The sequence below is a fragment of the Oncorhynchus mykiss genome, chromosome 9 (assembly GCF_057628025.1).
Source record: "Oncorhynchus mykiss isolate SJ-2025 chromosome 9, ASM5762802v1, whole genome shotgun sequence".
Taxonomy (NCBI): domain Eukaryota; kingdom Metazoa; phylum Chordata; class Actinopteri; order Salmoniformes; family Salmonidae; genus Oncorhynchus; species Oncorhynchus mykiss.
Genome location: NC_143030.1, coordinates 75552399 through 75572398, shown reverse-complemented (window position 1 = coordinate 75572398; position 20000 = coordinate 75552399). Strand labels below are relative to the sequence as shown.

Genomic DNA, 20000 nt, shown 5'->3' with positions numbered 1-20000 from the left:
CGAGGGAAGTATCTCCTAGCGTGGCGTATCCAACCTTGGACAGAGGCAACCTCTATGTCCCCACATGCGTCCTCCATTGCCTGGAGAAGCGGCATGCAGGCATAGGGTTGGCGATCATACACTTTCCAGCGCCAGGCTGAGAAGAATTCCTCTATGGGATTTAGAAAAGGTAAATATGGGGGTAGGTACAAAACTACAAATTGTGGATGGGTGGCAAACCAGTTTTGGACCAGAACAGCCCGGTGAAAACTAACATTGTCCCATAAAACCACAAATCTAGCAGGCTCCTGATCTGGATCAGGGACAAGCATTGTGTAAATTGCATCCAGAAAAGTGAGCATATGGCCGGTGTTGTACGACCCAGTGTGACATTGTGATGGAGGACCCCATTTTGAGTGTTGGCAGCACACATAGTTCTATTACCCCTATGCTGTCCAGGGACATTGGTAATTGCCCTCTGTCCTATTACATTTCTTCCGCGGCGCCTGGTTTTGGTGAGGTTGAAGCCAACCTCATCCACATAAATAAATTCATGGTGAATTACATGGGCATCCAGCTCCAATACTCTCTGTAACAGACAAAAGGATATACAGATGAGTAAATATGGTATGTCTGAAGTACTGGAAGTAGTGTTGCATACATACCTCTACAAAGTCATGTCGCATATTCTTGACTCTGTCAGAGTTTCTCTCAAATGGCACCTTGTAAAGTTGTTTCATCGGCACTCAGTGCCGTTGGAGGATGCGTTGTATGGTCGACAGGCTTACAGCATTGATGTTGTTAAATATGGTGTCATTATTCATTATATGCTCTCTTATCTCTCGAATCCTAATTGCATTGTTGGCCAAAACCATATTTATAATTGCAGTCTCTTGTACATCTAAACAAGCATCCTCGTCCTCCATGATGTCTTTGCCTTTCCACTCTGTACAGAATTCAAACACAGTATGTGTTCAGCAGAGGAACTGTAAACAATGTACAAAATGTAGTACAGTATGATAACCAACCTCGTTCATTCAATGCAGTGCAGTAAATGGATGGCTTAGAGTTACAAATGTTTATGCAATACTATGCAGTCATACATATTTTACAGTACATTACTGTAATGCTAAAATAGTCATTAGATAGTTGCATGCCTGTTCTAATTTCTGAAGGTTCGAATTATGGACGCTGTAAATCGACTCAAGTTGGGCTGGACTCTCAGTCCAGTCTCTCTCATGGTCAAACCGTGGTTGATCTCATGATCAACATGTGTTGACCTAATCTCATCAGAGATGGCTCTCCATCCTTCTCTTCTTTGCCCTCATCCTCTTCTTCATCTTCATCTTCCTCTTGCTCTCTGTCCATTGTTGGCATCCATTGTTCAAAACAGGTAATCTGACCTTTGACCTATTTATAGGCCTATGCTACAGTAAAGCAGTGATTGGTTAGTGATCAGTTAAGCTATTAGTGTTTGCACACGTAAGGAGTGTGTGTGTAACCTGGTGAGTAAGTGTAGCATTTTGATTGGTTGTGTTTGGAAAAGGAAAGCAAGTCACTTCCTATTAGATGTTTGTGTTTTAGGTAGAGAATTGTGTGTAGTGTTTAAAAAAAAAAGTGTTTCATGCAATTGATAACTGAGCCAAAGGCTGAGAAATAGCTTATGGTTTTGGATATTTGGTGTGTAGTTTTGCACTTTGAGTGAGAGGTTTCAAAAATCGTGTGACATGAAAAGATTTTGTGTGTAAGCAGTTGGAAAAAAACTGTAATGTCCACATCCCAGCTCAACCCTAAACCTATAGCTTCATGTCCACATCATCCCAGCTCAACCCTAAACCTATAGCTTCATGTCCACATCATCCCAGCTCAACCCTAAACCTATAGCTTCATGTCCACATCATCCCAGCTCAACCCTAAACCTATAGCTTCATGTCCACATCATCCCAGCTCAACCCTAAACCTATAGCTTCATGTCCACATCATCCCAGCTCAACCCTAAACCTATAGCTTCATGTCCACATCATCCCAGCTCAACCCTAAACCTATAGCTTCATGTCCACATCATCCCAGCTCAACCCTAAACCTATAGCTTCATGTCCACATCATCCCAGCTCAACCCTAAACCTATAGCTTCATGTCCACATCATCCCAGCTCAACCCTAAACCTATAGCTTCATGTCCACATCATCCCAGCTCAACCCTAAACCTATAGCTTCATGTCCACATCATCCCAGCTCAACCCTAAACCTATAGCTTCATGTCCACATCATCCCAGCTCAACCCTAAACCTATAGCTTCATGTCCACATCATCCCAGCTCAACCCTAAACCTATAGCTTCATGTCCACATCATCCCAGCTCAACCCTAAACCTATAGCTTCATGTCCACATCATCCCAGCTCAACCCTAAACCTATAGCTTCATGTCCACATCATCCCAGCTCAACCCTAAACCTATAGCTTCATGTCCACATCATCCCAGCTCAACCCTAAACCTATAGCTTCATGTCCACATCATCCCAGCTCAACCCTAAACCTATAGCTTCATGTCCACATCATCCCAGCTCAACCCTAAACCTATAGCTTCATGTCCACATCATCCCAGCTCAACCCTAAACCTATAGCTTCATGTCCACATCATCCCAGCTCAACCCTAAACCTATAGCTTCATGTCCACATCATCCCAGCTCAACCCTAAACCTATAGCTTCATGTCCACATCATCCCAGCTCAACCCTAAACCTATAGCTTCATGTCCACATCATCCCAGCTCAACCCTAAACCTATAGCTTCATGTCCACATCATCCCAGCTCAACCCTAAACCTATAGCTTCATGTCCACATCATCCCAGCTCAACCCTAAACCTATAGCTTCATGTCCACATCATCCCAGCTCAACCCTAAACCTATAGCTTCATGTCCACATCATCCCAGCTCAACCCTAAACCTATAGCTTCATGTCCACATCATCCCAGCTCAACCCTAAACCTATAGCTTCATGTCCACATCATCCCAGCTCAACCCTAAACCTATAGCTTCATGTCCACATCATCCCAGCTCAACCCTAAACCTATAGCTTCATGTCCACATCATCCCAGCTCAACCCTAAACCTATAGCTTCATGTCCACATCATCCCAGCTCAACCCTAAACCTATAGCTTCATGTCCACATCATCCCAGCTCAACCCTAAACCTATAGCTTCATGTCCACATCATCCCAGCTCAACCCTAAACCTATAGCTTCATGTCCACATCATCCCAGCTCAACCCTAAACCTATAGCTTCATGTCCACATCATCCCAGCTCAACCCTAAACCTATAGCTTCATGTCCACATCATCCCAGCTCAACCCTAAACCTATAGCTTCATGTCCACATCATCCCAGCTAAACCCTAAACCTATAGCTTCATGTCCACATCATCCCAGCTCAACCCTAAACCTATAGCTTCATGTCCACATCATCCCAGCTCAACCCTAAACCTATAGCTTCATGTCCACATCATCCCAGCTCAACCCTAAACCTATAGCTTCATGTCCACATCATCCCAGCTAAACCCTAAACCTATAGCTTCATGTCCACATCATCCCAGCTCAACCCTAAACCTATAGCTTCATGTCCACATCATCCCAGCTAAACCCTAAACCTATAGCTTCATGTCCACATCATCCCAGCTCAACCCTAAACCTATAGCTTCATGTCCACATCCTCCCAGCTCAACCCTAAACCTATAGCTTCATGTCCACATCATCCCAGCTCAACCCTAAACCTATAGCTTCATGTCCACATCATCCCAGCTCAACCCTAATCCTATAGCTTCATGTCCACATCATCCCAGCTCAACCCTAAACCTATAGCTTCATGTCCACATCATCCCAGCTCAACCCTAAACCTATAGCTTCATGTCCACATCATCCCAGCTCAACCCTAAACCTATAGCTTCATGTCCACATCATCCCAGCTCAACCCTAAACCTATAGCTTCATGTCCACATCATCCCAGCTCAACCCTAAACCTATAGCTTCATGTCCACATCATCCCAGCTCAACCCTAAACCTATAGCTTCATGTCCACATCATCCCAGCTCAACCCTAAACCTATAGCTTCATGTCCACATCATCCCAGCTCAACCCTAAACCTATAGCTTCATGTCCACATCATCCCAGCTCAACCCTAATCCTATAGCTTCATGTCCACATCATCCCAGCTCAACCCTAAACCTATAGCTTCATGTCCACATCATCCCAGCTCAACCCTAAACCTATAGCTTCATGTCCACATCATCCCAGCTCAACCCTAAACCTATAGCTTCATGTCCACATCATCCCAGCTCAACCCTAAACCTATAGCTTCATGTCCACATCATCCCAGCTCAACCCTAAACCTATAGCTTCATGTCCACATCATCCCAGCTCAACCCTAAACCTATAGCTTCATGTCCACATCATCCCAGCTCAACCCTAATCCTATAGCTTCATGTCCACATCATCCCAGCTCAACCCTAAACCTATAGCTTCATGTCCACATCATCCCAGCTCAACCCTAAACCTATAGCTTCATGTCCACATCATCCCAGCTCAACCCTAAACCTATAGCTTCATGTCCACATCATCCCAGCTCAACCCTAAACCTATAGCTTCATGTCCACATCATCCCAGCTCAACCCTAAACCTATAGCTTCATGTCCACATCATCCCAGCTCAACCCTAAACCTATAGCTTCATGTCCACATCATCCCAGCTCAACCCTAAACCTATAGCTTCATGTCCACATCATCCCAGCTCAACCCTAAACCTATAGCTTCATGTCCACATCATCCCAGCTCAACCCTAATCCTATAGCTTCATGTCCACATCATCCCAGCTCAACCCTAAACCTATAGCTTCATGTCCACATCATCCCAGCTCAACCCTAAACCTATAGCTTCATGTCCACATCATCCCAGCTCAACCCTAAACCTATAGCTTCATGTCCACATCATCCCAGCTAAACCCTAAACCTATAGCTTCATGTCCACATCATCCCAGCTCAACCCTAAACCTATAGCTTCATGTCCACATCATCCCAGCTCAACCCTAAACCTATAGCTTCATGTCCACATCATCCCAGCTCAACCCTAAACCTATAGCTTCATGTCCACATCATCCCAGCTCAACCCTAAACCTATAGCTTCATGTCCACATCATCCCAGCTCAACCCTAAACCTATAGCTTCATGTCCACATCATCCCAGCTCAACCCTAAACCTATAGCTTCATGTCCACATCATCCCAGCTCAACCCTAAACCTATAGCTTCATGTCCACATCATCCCAGCTCAACCCTAAACCTATAGCTTCATGTCCACATCATCCCAGCTCAACCCTAAACCTATAGCTTCATGTCTACATCATCCCAGCTCAACCCTAAACCTATAGCTTCATGTCCACATCATCCCAGCTCAACCCTAAACCTATAGCTTCATGTCCACATCATCCCAGCTCAACCCTAAACCTATAGCTTCATGTCCACATCATCCCAGCTCAACCCTAAACCTATAGCTTCATGTCCACATCATCCCAGCTCAACCCTAATCCTATAGCTTCATGTCCACATCATCCCAGCTCAACCCTAAACCTATAGCTTCATGTCCACATCATCCCAGCTCAACCCTAAACCTATAGCTTCATGTCCACATCATCCCAGCTCAACCCTAATCCTATAGCTTCATGTCCACATCATCCCAGCTCAACCCTAAACCTATAGCTTCATGTCCACATCATCCCAGCTCAACCCTAAACTTATAGCTTCATGTCCACATCATCCCAGCTCAACCCTAAACCTATAGCTTCATGTCCACATCATCCCAGCTCAACCCTAAACCTATAGCTTCATGTCCACATCATCCCAGCTCAACCCTAATCCTATAGCTTCATGTCCACATCATCCCAGCTCAACCCTAAACCTATAGCTTCATGTCCACATCATCTCAGCTCAACCCTAAACCTATAGCTTCATGTCTACATCATCCCAGCTCAACCCTAAACCTATAGCTTCATGTCCACATCATCCCAGCTCAACCCTAAACCTATAGCTTCATGTCCACATCATCCCAGCTCAACCCTAAACCTATAGCTTCATGTCCACATCATCCCAGCTCAACCCTAAACCTATAGCTTCATGTCCACATCATCCCAGCTCAACCCTAAACCTATAGCTTCATGTCCACATCATCCCAGCTCAACCCTAAACCTATAGCTTCATGTCCACATCATCCCAGCTCAACCCTAAACCTATAGCTTCATGTCCACATCATCCCAGCTCAACCCTAAACCTATAGCTTCATGTCCACATCATCCCAGCTCAACCCTAAACCTATAGCTTCATGTCCACATCATCCCAGCTCAACCCTAAACCTATAGCTTCATGTCCACATCATCCCAGCTCAATCCTAAACCTATAGCTTCATGTCCACATCATCCCAGCTCAACCCTAAACCTATAGCTTCATGTCCACATCATCCCAGCTCAACCCTAAACCTATAGCTTCATGTCCACATCATCCCAGCTCAACCCTAATCCTAAAGTTAAGTACAAAACTCGTATTCAACTGATTGGTCTGCTATATTAATCAGGAGTGATGAAATGTGAGCAATCATATAGCCCTACAATATACTGAAATTCCTTCTGGAAAAAGAAAGTTATTCTCTATCACATTCACTTTAGCATTGTGCTTGTTTAATTACTATTTTATGTTTAGGCCAATTATGTTTAGAAATGGTATTAATCAATACCCAATCAGAACGTTTATTCGATTGTAAAAAATATATTTTTGTAAAGTAAAAATGTGTCGGATTTACATAACGTGCGTGTGACGTAAGCACGTCGGCTGGTTGAACGTTTACGTGTAGCTAGCAGTGCACACTGTGTGAGCGTTTCCGAACAAAAGCCTGAAGACGAACAAATCAATAGCAGCAATCGGCATTTTAAAACGAAACAATTGATTATCAAATTGTAGGTAAATATATATTACAGTTATTTTGGTGGCTGTATGTGTATTGTCTGTCGTCCTTGCCTTGTACCGAATCTTTGTTTTGCTGTCTGCGTGCGTGGAAGACTCAGATTACGATTGTTGTTGCCTGTTTGTCTTTTTTCAGATTTCCAATGTGACAACCAATTTTTTTTAAACTATGTAGATAGTAACTAAGCCATTTAAATGACATGGGTTCGCGCATATGTTATTGATATATTCTGGTCAGAGTTGGATTGGGTAAGACTTTTCTCTTAACCCAAGGCACAGGTCCGTCAGGTTCTACAGCGCCATCCTATGGTCGTGTTTTTTTTTCTTTATTTTTCATATCTGAAACATTCGTACCTAATGTTATTCTGAAATAGTTATTACCATCGAGGAAAATGTTCTCCTACATTTCACACTTTATTTATTGTGCTTGCATGAGTCATTTGGCAATCAAACACAATGTCTCTTGGGCATCAAACCAGGCATCATCAAGCTCCTTTCTTCTCTATTGCTTTATGACACAGCAGGCCCAGTAAACATTTGTCTGGTAGTCCTATCACCTATCACCGTGCTTCTACACCTGCATTGCTTGCTGTTTGGGGTTTTAGGCTGGGTTTCTGTACAGCACTTTGAGATATCAGCTGATGTACGAAGGGCTATATAAATACATTTGATTTGATTTGATCTCCCCATTGGCGTCGTTCAGGTACAAGCCACAGGTACAGCGATCACACCTAATGTGTTGAGGAAGACTTTTTTTAGGTAGCTCTTTAAGCATTGGTCATTCTAATGCAAAAAGGGATGGCTGGTTTAATCTGAAATATACAAGATATGACATGGAGGTGGTTTTGTTGAAGTTTTTATTTAGTTAGTCGTCGCAATGCAAGAGACACTTTTGAATTCAATTGCAGATAACTTAAACATTTCTCTTCTTCAGATAAAGGCCCAGAAGTTACCCTTCTCTCCAGCTAAGATGGGAGGAGCTGTGAGCGCTGGGGAGGATAATGACGAGTTGATTGACAACCTGAAGGAGGCACACTACATCCGTTCAGACCTGGTGGAGCGGGCCTTCAGGGCCATCGACCGGGCCGACTACTACCTGGAGGAGTACCGTGACAGCGCCTACAAGGACCTGGCCTGGAGGCACGGCAACATCCACCTATCAGCCCCCTGTATCTACTCTGAGGTGATGGAGGCCCTGGACCTGCACCCGGGCCTGTCCTTCCTCAACCTGGGCAGTGGGACGGGGTACCTCAGCACTATGGTGGGCCTCATACTGGGTGAGTTACTGTAGCAGATGGTACAACCACTCTGGGCCTCGTACTGGGTGAGTTACTGTAGCAGGTGGTACAACCACTCTGGGCCTCATACTGGGTGAGTTACTGTAGCAGGCGGTACAACCACTCTGGGCCTCATACTGGGTGAGTTACTGTAGCAGACAGTACAACCACTCTGGGCCTCGTACTGGGTGAGTTACTGTAGCAGGTGGCACAACCATTCTGGTCCTCATACTGGGTGAGTTACTGTAGTAGATGGCACAACCACTCTGGGCCTCATACTGGGTGAGTTACTGTAGCAGACAGTACAACCACTCTGGGCCTCATACTGGGTGAGTTACTGTAGCAGGTGGTACAACCACTCTGGGCCTCGTACTGGGTGAGTTACTGTAGTAGATGGCACAACCACTCTGGGCCTCGTACTGGGTGAGTTACTGTAGTAGATGGCACAACCACTCTGGGCCTCATACTGGGTGAGTTACTGTAGCAGATGGTACAACCACTCTGGACCTCGTACTGGGTGAGTTACTGTAGTAGATGGCACAAACACTCTGGGCCTCATACTGGGTGAGTTACTGTAGCAGACAGTACAACCACTCTGGGCCTCATACTGGGTGAGTTACTGTAGTAGATGGCACAACCATTCTGGGCCTCATACTGGGTGAGTTACTGTAGCAGATGGCACAACCACTCTGGGCCTCGTACTGGGTGAGTTACTGTAGCAGATGGTACAACCATTCTGGGCCTCGTACTGGGTGAGTTACTGTAGTAGATGGTACAACCACTCTGGGCCTCGTACTGGGTGAGTTACTGTAGTAGATGGTACAACCACTCTGGGCCTCGTACTGGGTGAGTTACTGTAGCAGATGGTACAACCACTCTGGGCCTCGTACTGGGTGAGTTACTGTAGCAGACAGTACAACCACTCTGGGCCTCATACTGGGTGAGTTACTGTAGCAGACAGTACAACCACTCTGGACCTCGTACTGGGTGAGTTACTGTAGCAGACAGTACAACCACTCTGGGCCTCATACTGGGTGAGTTACTGTAGCAGACAGTACAACCACTCTGGGCCTCATACTGGGTGAGTTACTGTAGCAGGTGGTACAACCACTCTGGGCCTCGTACTGGGTGAGTTACTGTAGTAGATGGCACAACCACTCTGGGCCTCATACTGGGTGAGTTACTGTAGCAGATGGTACAACCACTCTGGACCTCGTACTGGGTGAGTTACTGTAGTAGATGGCACAACCACTCTGAGCCTCATACTTGGTGAGTTACTGTAGTAGATGGCACAACCATTCTGGGCCTCATACTGGGTGAGTTACTGTAGCAGACAGTACAACCACTCTGGGCCTCATACTGGGTGAGTTACTGTAGCAGGTGGCACAACCATTCTGGGCCTCGTACTGGGTGAGTTACTGTAGTAGATGGTACAACCACTCTGGGCCTCATACTGGGTGAGTTACTGTAGCAGACAGTACAACCACTCTGGGCCTCGTACTGGGTGAGTTACTGTAGCAGGTGGTACAACCATTCTGGGCCTCATACTGGGTGAGTTACTGTAGCAGATGGTACAACCACTCTGGGCCTCGTACTGGGTGAGTTACTGTAGTAGATGGCACAACCACTCTGGGCCTTATTGGGACTGGAAATGGGGAAAACAGCAGGCCAGCTGATTGGAAAAGTCTATTTTCTTTATTCAAATGAATTGTGGATTGTACAAAGCTCACATGGTTGTTCTGTTGTTATCCTGGTTCCAGGTCCATTTGGTGTGAACCATGGGGTGGAGTTATATGCTGATGTGATTGAGTATGCCTACCAGAAGCTAGACTACTTCATCAAAACCAGCGAAAGCTTTGACAAGTGAGACACTTTACCTCTGATTTCCTTCCCCATCTAGAGCAGTCTAGAGCAGTCTAGAGCAGTCTAGAGCAGTCTTGAGCAGTCTAGAGCAGTCTAGAGCAGTCTAGAGCAGTCTAGAGCAGTCTTGAGCAGTCTAGAGCAGTCTAGAGCAGTCTTGAGCAGTCTAGAGCAGTCTAGAGCAGTCTAGAGCAGTCTAGTCAGTCTTGTCTGTCTGTCGACATCAGTGGCTTCATGTGTAGCCTGCATATGCAGTTTTTGTCTCTTTTGTTTATGCTGTATTTGTGTTTTTTAGGTTTGAGTTCTGCGAGCCTTCCTTTGTGGCGGGGAACTGCCTGGAGATCCCCTCTGAGTGCAGGCAGTATGACAGGGTGTATTGTGGGGCAGGGGTGCAGAGAGACCATGAAGAATACATGATGAACCTGCTGAAGGTGGGGGGTATTCTGGTACTGCCCCTAGAGGAGAAGGTGTGTGTGTGTAAACACCAACACACTCACACTGAAATGCATACATGTTAAATGAGTACTATTACCTGACCCTTACGCAACAAGGATGTACCCATGTAGGGGTTCCCAAACTGTTTTACTCAGGCCTCTATCATTGGGGAACACCCCCCCCCCCCCCCCCCCCCCCCCCACACACACACATCTAATTCTACAGGCACAAGCACTGTTCATGACACAAACTGTTCACACCCCTCTTGTTGGTAGAGAGAAGTTTCAGGTTTAAATCCCATTGTCTTCCACTTCTATACATTTGACCATGTTGAATGTGTATTCATGTGATGATATCCGAGTGACTCAAACATTACAACAACATTTAAGGGCTAAAAAATAAAACAGCTGACATGGGCTCGTTGATCTGGACATTTCTCTAATGGTCTGTAATGACTGACATAACAAGAGGAACTGATGATGTAATACCCAACTACAAAATGTCACCTTGTGCATTCTACTATTACAACTTTCAACAGTAAATTGAAAGCCGGGCTGAGTTCCTTTAAAGAAATACATGTTTTTATTATTTTTTGAAACAATTTGGGAGGGGGAACAGTTTGAGAACCACTGCTGTGATGTACCCTCTTGTTGTGCCCTCATATCCTCTTGTTTTCCCCTTTCTAGCTAACCAAGATCACGCGTACAGGCCAGAGCAGCTGGGAGACCAAAAAGATCATTGCTGTGTCCTTCGCTCCCCTGGTGCTCCCCAAAGATTACACCAGTAACATCAAAACATCAAAGACCGCCCCACTACGTGAGTGCCTCGTCAGTTTGTTGTACATGGGAGTCATGACTCGCCAGACCGATTGTCGCTCTGCACAGTACGGGGGCCGCTCGCTTGCTTTTCGGTGCGGTGTTATAAGGACTGACAGCCGTCATGTCGCCCATTTCTACATGTAGAATCAGTCTGCAAATTTCTACATGTAGAATCAGTCTGCAAATTTCTACATGTAGAATCAGTCTGCAAATTTCTACATGTAGAATCAGTCTGCAAATTTCTACATGTAGAATCAGTCTGCAAATTTCTACATGTAGAATCAGTCTGCAAATTTCTACATGTAGAATCAGTCTGCAAATTTCTACCGGCGCTGTTTAGAGGTGCTGAGTACTCTCTGCCGGCGCTGTTTAGAGGTGCTGAGTACTCTCTGCCGGCGCTGTTTAGAGGTGCTGAGTACTCTCTGCCGGTGCTGTTTAGAGGTGCTGGGTACTCTCTGCCGGCGCTGTTTAGAGGTGCTGGGTACTCTCTGCCGGCGCTGTTTAGAGGTGCTGAGTACTCTCTGCCGGCGCTGTTTAGAGGTGCTGGGTACTCTCTACCGGCACTGTTTAGAGGTGCTGAGTACTGTTTAGAGGTGCTGAGTACTGTTTAGAGGTGCTGAGTACTGTTTAGAGGTGCTGAGTACTGTTTAGAGGTGCTGAGTACTGTTTAGAGGTGCTGAGTACTGTTTAGAGGTGCTGAGTACTGTTTAGAGGTGCTGAGTACTGTTTAGAGGTGCTGAGTACTCTCTACCGGCGCTGTTTAGAGGTGCTGAGTACTGTTTAGAGGTGCTGAGTACTGTTTAGAGGTGCTGAGTACTGTTTAGAGGTGCTGAGTACTGTTTAGAGGTGCTGAGTACTCTCTACCGGCGCTGTTTAGAGGTGCTGAGTACTCTCTACCGGCGCTGTTTAGAGGTGCTGAGTACTCTCGGCCGGCGCTGTTTAGAGGTGCTGAGTACTCTCGGCCGGCACTGTTTAGAGGTGCTGAGTACTCTCGGCCGGCACTGTTTAGAGGTGCTGAGTACTCTCTACCGGCACTGTTTAGAGGTGCTGGGTACTCTCTACCGGCACTGTTTAGAGGTGCTGGGTACTCTCTACCGGCACTGTTTAGAGGTGCTGAGTACTGTTTAGAGGTGCTGAGTACTCTCTACCGGCGCTGTTTAGAGGTGCTGAGTACTCTCGGCCGGCACTGTTTAGAGGTGCTGAGTACTCTCTACCGGCACTGTTTAGAGGTGCTGAGTACTCTCTACCGGCACTGTTTAGAGGTGCTGAGTACTCTCTACCGGCGCTGTTTAGAGGTGCTGAGTACTCTCTACCGGCGCTGTTTAGAGGTGCTGAGTACTCTCTACCGGCACTGTTTAGAGGTGCTGGGTACTCTCTACCGGCGCTGTTTAGAGGTGCTGAGTACTCTCGGCCGGCACTGTTTAGAGGTGCTGAGTACTCTCTACCGGCACTGTTTAGAGGTGCTGGGTACTCTCTACCGGCACTGTTTAGAGGTGCTGGGTACTCTCTACCGGCACTGTTTAGAGGTGCTGAGTACTGTTTAGAGGTGCTGAGTACTCTCTACCGGCGCTGTTTAGAGGTGCTGAGTACTCTCGGCCGGCACTGTTTAGAGGTGCTGAGTACTCTCTACCGGCGCTGTTTAGAGGTGCTGAGTACTCTCGGCCGGCACTGTTTAGAGGTGCTGAGTACTCTCTACCGGCGCTGTTTAGAGGTGCTGAGTACTCTCGGCCGGCACTGTTTAGAGGTGCTGAGTACTCTCGGCCGGCGCTGTTTAGAGGTGCTGAGTACTCTCGGCCGGCACTGTTTAGAGGTGCTGAGTACTCTCTACCGGCACTGTTTAGAGGTGCTGGGTACTCTCGGCCGGCACTGTTTAGAGGTGCTGAGTACTGTTTAGAGGTGCTGAGTACTCTCTACCGGCACTGTTTAGAGGTGCTGGGTACTCTCGGCCGGCACTGTTTAGAGGTGCTGAGTACTGTTTAGAGGTGCTGAGTACTCTCGGCCGGCAGACACTCGGCCATTCTAGTGGTCTGTTCGTATCTTCTTTTTTTTAACGAGTTGAGTGACGATAAACCCCCAAAATAACTTTTTGTCACCATGGAAACAATACTCACGTTAACCGTTTTCTAACTTTCCCATCATTCTCTGTGTGCTTTCCTTTCGATCGTCTCTCTGGTGACCCACGGAGCAGCCACGTTTGAGGTGCGGACGCTGCAAGAGCTGGCTCGTATAGCCATCCGCCACACCCTGAGAGTGACCACGGACAACAGGGGGGGTCAGCCACGAGGCCGGGGCTCTTTTGGAGGAGGCAGGGGCCTGGGGGTCAGTGGGCTCCACAAGTACGGTCCGCGTTTTAAACGCCGGCGCATTCATCGGCGCCACGGCAACTCTGTGGTACTGAGCAGTGCCCTCCCTACCTCCGCCCCCCTGGACAACAACAATAACCGCGGGGGCCAGAAGGTGGAGGAGCAGGGAAGGGCAACCCGGGGAGCGGGAGAGGAGGCTGCGGCAGAGGAGGAGGAGGAAGAAGAGGAGGAAGCAGAGAGGGAGACAGGGGAGCTACTCCGGGCAGAGCCACCTATAAACATCTTGAGAGAGAGGATTCTCTGTCTGCCCCTCCCGGAGCCTCTGAAGATGTACCTGCTGTACTACCGGGAGAAATGACTTCTCCACAGATAGAACTAACAGCAGAAAACAACCAAGCAACCAGCCTTGGGCATCTACAACCCCTGACCCCTACCATTCTTCTAGGCAGGGCAACAGGCCCCCTGTTACTGACTTACTGACTGGGTCTGTATCCCTCCTGTCCTCTACATCATCCTCTCTCTCTCTCTCTGTGTTTTTCTTACTCAATGCCTTTTCTGTATGTGTAAGAAGCATACATATTTGATCAGTGTAATGGTAAGAGTTTCACCTCTGTGATAGAAAGGCTCCCTGGGAATCTGTAGCTTAGCTTTCTCAATGGCACAGATAGCTTTCTCTGACAGCCAAACAGATCCATTTGAACTCTGAGAGTTGGGTGGGTGTGAGTTTGTGATCTATCATTCTGTGCTGTGACTGAGCCCTGGACATACGGTGGTGTCTGTTATCTTGTTGGAAGACTTCTTATTGGTCGTTACGTGCAGCCACAGGTTCCAGAGCACGTTGGTTCAGGTCTTCAATAAAGGTAAACCACTGGATATTGCTTTAGAGCCTTGTGCTTCATAAATGGCATAGTGTCCGAGCCGGAGGAGAAATAGTTTGTAATTTCAGTCGTGTCCAGAAGCCAGAGAGACTTTGTTTGGCATAGTGGACAGGGATTTGAGACCACACAGCTGGGATTTTCCCTATTAGACCCCCCCCCCCCAAGTTCCCATAACATCATAGATCTGTTCAGGGGAGCGGTTTGTGTGGAGTTGGAACTCTGTAAATCAACAGATCTTGCACAATGAGTATCGGGTAGGATTCCACAGTGAGGCCATTTTGTTTTTGATATTGCACATCGTAACATTGGTCTGATCTGGTGTGGCTGAGTGGAGCTGGTAGAGGTGCCTGTTGAAGACGTGTGGGTGTGGAGCTGGTAGAGGTGCCTGTTGAAGACGTGTGGGTGTGGAGCTGGTAGAGGTGCCTGTTGAAGACGTGTGGGTGTGGAGCTGGTAGAGGTGCCTGTTGAAGATGTGTGGGTGTGGAGCTGGTAGAGGTGCCTGTTGAAGACGTGTGGGTGTGGAGCTGGTAGAGGTGCCTGTTGAAGACGTGTGTGTGTGTGTGTGTGTGTGGAGCTGGTAGAGGTGCCTGTTGAAGACGTGTGGGTGAGTGGAGCTGGTAGAGGTGCCTGTTGAAGATGTGTGGGTGAGTGGAGCTGGTAGAGGTGCCTGTTGAAGATGTGTGGGTGTGGAGCTGGTAGAGGTGCCTGTTGAAGACGTGTGGGTGTGGAGCTGCCTGTTGAAGACGTGTGGGTGTGGAGCTGCCTGTTGAAGACGTGTGGGTGTGGAGCGGCCTGTTGAAGACGTGTGGGTGTGGAGCTGGTAGAGGTGCCTGTTGAAGACGTGTGGGTGAGTGGAGCTGGTAGAGGTGCCTGTTGAAGACGTGTGGGTGAGTGGAGCTGGTAGAGGTGCCTGTTGAAGACGTGTGGGTGAGTGGAGCTGGTAGAGGTGCCTGTTGAAGACGTGTGGGTGTGGAGCTGGTAGAGGTGCCTGTTGAAGACGTGTGGGTGTGGAGCTGGTAGAGGTGCCTGTTGAAGACGTGTGGGTGTGGAGCTGGTAGAGGTGCCTGTTGAAGACGCGTGGGTGTGGAGCTGGTAGAGGTGCCTGTTGAAGACGTGGTATGTCTGAAACTGTTGACCTACATTATGATGAGTGTGGTTTAGAGACGTGTATATATCTAAAGTGAGGCTATTGGTTAACTCTATTCTGTTAGCAGGTTGACCTTGGTAGACTGGCAGTGAAGACTAGGTGTGTTTTTGAGAGTCAGCATTTCAGAGAATAACTGTAGTCGACACTATGATATGATTAAGTCCAGAAGACGTTTCAGATTCAACATGATCATGAGACTAAGGTTGGCAATGCTTCTTCAATTGTTATGACGGATTCTGCTCATTTCCAGACTCAAAAGCACCTACTAGAGATCAAAATCTCTTTTTGTGTTTAGTAGATTTATTTTCCAAGAGGTCCTATGAATATTTCCTAGCTCGTCCGTGTTGGGACATTTTTAATTGTCAATTCGGGGGGGGGGGGCTCATTTTAAATGTGATTCATAGGTGGATTTAAATTTAGTTGAATTGCATTAGCTTCTGAATTTATTGGATAAAGGTGAAATTGACTCTAACCCTGGCATGTACGTTTATCTAAATATGTTAATTTGGTTTACTTCATAATCGATAGTGAAAGGATGTTTTTCCCCCTACATACTAGTTGTGTTTTCCTATTGGTCGAAAACAGCATGATGGGGGGGGTGAGAAAAAAAAAATGTAAACAATGTTTTGTTTTTTTACTGGTTGTTGATGTGTGAAGGGTTGCTTATCTTTTCTCCTGTCATTCAAAACTATTTGTTTTGTTAGTGGAGTTTTGTGGTGTTCATCAACACATGGGACATTGTTTTGTGTGTAGTATTTGGTCTGTAATGCAACAGGAAAATGTAAAAACGGACTAACATATTATTTTTTTTAGATCTTAATCGCTACAGATATTCCTTAAGTTACAGACTGGATGTTTTACCATTTTTCATCTCGACTCTGAAACTTTCACCCTTCAGTGCCAAACCTACAGTATGTCGCATGAAGCTTGCATTCTAGTTAAAAACTATTCTGATTTGTCCTTTTTTAATAGAACATTTGGAAAGATAATGCTTTCTCATTGATCAAATTATCGATCAATCTTTACAGTGACTTGGTCGTCTGACTGTGTAACAGTACACGTCTTGAGTTCTGTCATGTTCATTTTCAATATTGTGGTAGATGACAGTCTTTCCCAATCTGCCTTTTATTCTGTGCTGTAGAAGCATTCCTTTGGTTTCCTTTGAATATCGCTTTTTTTTTTTTTGGTTCTGTCGAAGGTTATCATTTTGTGAATGTATGTTTTGGAATTTGAGCTGTACTATTGAATGCTGTTAATAAAATCCTTTATGCAAAGTTGAGAATGTATAGCACTTTAGTGATTTAAACACCAGATTCACATGGAACAATTTGTAATTAAGTCTTTAATAAAAAGAAATGTACAAGGAAAAAGAGGACTTCTGCATTTCCCAGACAGCACCAGCACACTCTTAACTTGGCTAAAACAATATCAGAGATTGATCTCGGTCAAACGTCTTCTACACAGATACATGGAGTCTTGGTGTGGTGCGGTAAAAATTTAGGGATTATCAAGCAAATTGAACATTCACATTTACCAAATTCTAGGGCTTGGTGACAATTTTCTAAAATCATGCAATATGTAGTGTAATTGTTTAGCTTTCATAAGATCAGAGAAGTAATTTAAATCAGGGGCTAACCATTGTATAAAGACTCATGGCAAATGTACACAGTGTACAAAACCATTAGGAACACCTCTTTCCATGAGACTGACCAGCTGAACGCTATGTTGTTAAATCCACTTCAATCAGTGTAGATGAAGGGGAGGAGACAGGTGAAAGAAGGATTGTTAAACCTTGGAGACATGGATGGTGTGTGAATGGGAAAGACAAGTGCCTTTGAACAGGGTATATGGTAGGTGTCAGGCACACCGCTTTGTATCAAGAACTGCAACGCTGCTGGGTTTCACAAGTTTCCCGTGTGTATCAAGAATGGTCCACCACCCAAAGGACATCCAGGCAACTTGACACAACTGTGGGAAGCATTGGAGTCAACATGGGCCAGCATCCCTGTGGAACGCTTTCAACACCTCAGAGTTCATGCCCCGACGAATTGAGGCTGTTCTGAGGGCAAAAGGGAGAGATGGCTGCAACCCGAGAAGTCTTCCTAATATTTGCTATACTCTGTGTACACATGTCCCAACATATTCTTTCACACACACAAAACATTGCAGTTGAGCCAACCTTAATTTACATTTTAAAGTTAACCTAAAGGTTTGAACTAGAGCCATTTATTAAACGTGTCAGATTAAAACAAAAAGTATAAACCAATGAAACAATGTGTACATAAAATTGAAATTATACAAATCCAAAAATAAAACTTTAATCTACACGTGTCTATAAAAATGAAAAGTGGTAATAAGTTAACTTCTACAATTTCTACAACTGAAAAGGTGCCGCAGGATTATCTATGGACATGTTGCTCTCTATATATATATTTGTATATACTATGTCACGGGGTAGTAGAACCCAGTAGTAGCAGCAGCAAGCGGCAGCACAGCCCTCACAGTGACAGGAGGTGCAGCACAGCCCTCACAGTGCCAGGAGGTGCAGCACAGCCCTCACAGTGACAGGAGGTGCGGCACAGCCCTCACAGTGACAGGAGGTGCGGCACAGCCCTCACAGTGACAGGAGGTGCGGCACAGCCCTCACAGTGACAGGAGGTGCAGCACAGCCCTCACAGTGACAGGAGGTGGGGACAGTAGTCACACCGTGCGGAATAAGACTGCATATTTATCCAAAACATACACGGAAAGCTACCTTCATTTTCCACACCAAGTCTATTTCATTTTGATGGAGACTGATATAGTAGTATAATAGGTAGAAGAGCTGTTTTTTTTGTTGTACAGTATTTCAGCCTGCTCTTGTTAACCTATAAAATGTCTTACGGACAAGTTTTACATTAGTTATTAGTCCCAACCTTCAACTCCATTCAACCCCTCCAATCTCTCTCAAGTACAAGAAATCGGTTGATTCCAAGGAACATAAAGATGAGTCTGGGGAAACGATCCAACCCCTCCACCCTCTCCTTTAGCCTGTCCCTGTAGGAGAATATAAAGGCACCTTGGAACCCTGATAGATTTGGTTTGTGTTGACCTCTAGTTCCCCACTATCCCCCCCGTCGTCGCGCCGCCCTCCCCCCGTCGTCGCGCCGCCCTCCCCCCGTCGTCGCGCCAGAAAGAACAGCATCTAGTGATTCCAGCAGCAACCGGTCCCCACCGCGTGACGGAGACGTGTTGTAGTGTGCTTCACCCTCCGGCCTGTACACTTCACCATGCAGTACAGACAGTACAGACACTTATCTAGGGCAACAGACGAAGCTCAGACAGACCTCCTGGATAACAGCATTCCATTGTAAACCTAAAGTAGGAAGCACAACCACTTCTGAACAGACATGCAGCACACAAACACACAGCATGTCAATGACATGTAACAGCTGTCATGTGCCCCATCAGATGTCAGCCCCCCATGTCCCATCATACTGCAGACCTGGGAGGGGCCCAGGAGGAAACGTACAGCTCAGAAAAGTATTGGTCCAGAAACCATTTGGGATGGTAAGATTGTAACAAATCTCTTAAAAAAAAAAAACACAAACATAAACAGCTACGTTCTCAGGTAAAATAAAATGAGCTTGAATCTGAGTGTCCTTTACTTTCTCTGCAAATCAGTCTGCAAGACTCAGCAGAAAGACAAAACAAAAAGCAGTCTTTGGGTCCCAAAACAGAAAGGTGTGGGGTGATCACTTGGGCACCAGCCCACGGGATTGTGGGTATAAAGGATGTCCTGGGCTGGAGGGGCTGTATGGAGAGGTGGGGGTGACAGTCTTCTTACCCGTTTTAGGTCGGCTGGAAGAGATAGGAAGATCAATATTTTGTTGGGGGGGGGGGGGGAGAAGGTTGATGTGGAAACAGTTTTTAAATCATGATTACTGCTTTATAACCCTGTGGTATTGAGTGTAGCATTTCGCTACAGATGTTAACATCTGCTAACCATGTGCCTAATACAATTTGATCTGTGACACAAAACAGGCAGAAACACTCCCAACTGAAAAAACGGAAAACCCAGTGCTGATTTGTGCAGAACAGGACAGACCCTTACCCAGACGTTGGTTTCCTTCCGGCCCCAGTGCTGATTTGTGCAGAACAGGACAGACCCTTACCCAGACGTTGGTTTCCTTCTGGCCCCAGTGCTGATTTGTGCAGAACAGGACAGACCCTTACCCAGACGTTGGTTTCCTTCTGGCCCCAGTGCTGATTTGTACAGAACAGGACAGACCCTTACCCAGACGTTGGTTTCCTTCCGGCCCCAGTGCTGAT

The 20000-nt window shown here is 46.3% G+C and overlaps 2 protein-coding genes across 15 annotated transcripts in view; one reads left to right on the top strand and one right to left on the bottom strand.

The window, feature by feature from the left end:
• Positions 1-6817: 6817 nt before the first annotated feature.
• LOC110532788 (protein-L-isoaspartate O-methyltransferase domain-containing protein 2) lies at positions 6818-16966 on the top strand. Of its 12 annotated transcripts, none has more exons than XR_016483446.1 (8): positions 6819-6964; positions 7906-8248; positions 10009-10111; positions 10404-10575; positions 11230-11359; positions 13550-15075; positions 15206-15243; positions 15331-16966. XR_016483446.1 is itself a non-coding variant. In XM_036988893.2 (6 exons), the coding sequence occupies exons 2-6, from the start codon at positions 7942-7944 to the stop codon at positions 14020-14022; spliced, it is 1185 nt and encodes a 394-aa protein (XP_036844788.1). In that variant the 5' UTR covers positions 6818-6968; positions 7906-7941; the 3' UTR covers positions 14023-16966. The 12 variants fall into 12 exon arrangements, 2 of the variants coding, with proteins under 2 accessions (XP_036844788.1, XP_036844787.1); XR_016483444.1 differs by adding an exon at positions 15126-15165 and having other exon boundaries at positions 15206-16966; XR_016483445.1 differs by having other exon boundaries at positions 13550-15125.
• Positions 16967-17016: 50 nt separating this feature from the next.
• The window catches only part of kif3b (kinesin family member 3B), an 11194-nt gene continuing 8210 nt past the window's right edge, over positions 17017-20000 (bottom strand). For all 3 annotated transcript variants that reach the window (XM_036988885.2, XM_090185406.1, XM_090185405.1), the window contains one exon: positions 17017-19529. In XM_036988885.2, the coding sequence (XP_036844780.2) occupies positions 19424-19529 (106 nt within the window). In that variant the 3' untranslated portion in view covers positions 17017-19423. The remainder of the gene's footprint in view (positions 19530-20000) is intronic.

Bases quoted from the DNA above. Each gene is read 5' to 3' on its own strand.
- LOC110532788 (XM_036988893.2), top strand. From the start codon at position 7,942: ATGGGAGGAGCTGTGAGCGCTGGGGAGGATAATGACGAGTTGATTGAC. The intron at 8,249-10,008 runs GTGAGTTACTGT...TCCTGGTTCCAG, and splicing joins TATGGTGGGCCTCATACTGG to GTCCATTTGGTGTGAACCAT. The intron at 11,360-13,549 runs GTGAGTGCCTCG...CCCACGGAGCAG, and splicing joins ATCAAAGACCGCCCCACTAC to CCACGTTTGAGGTGCGGACG.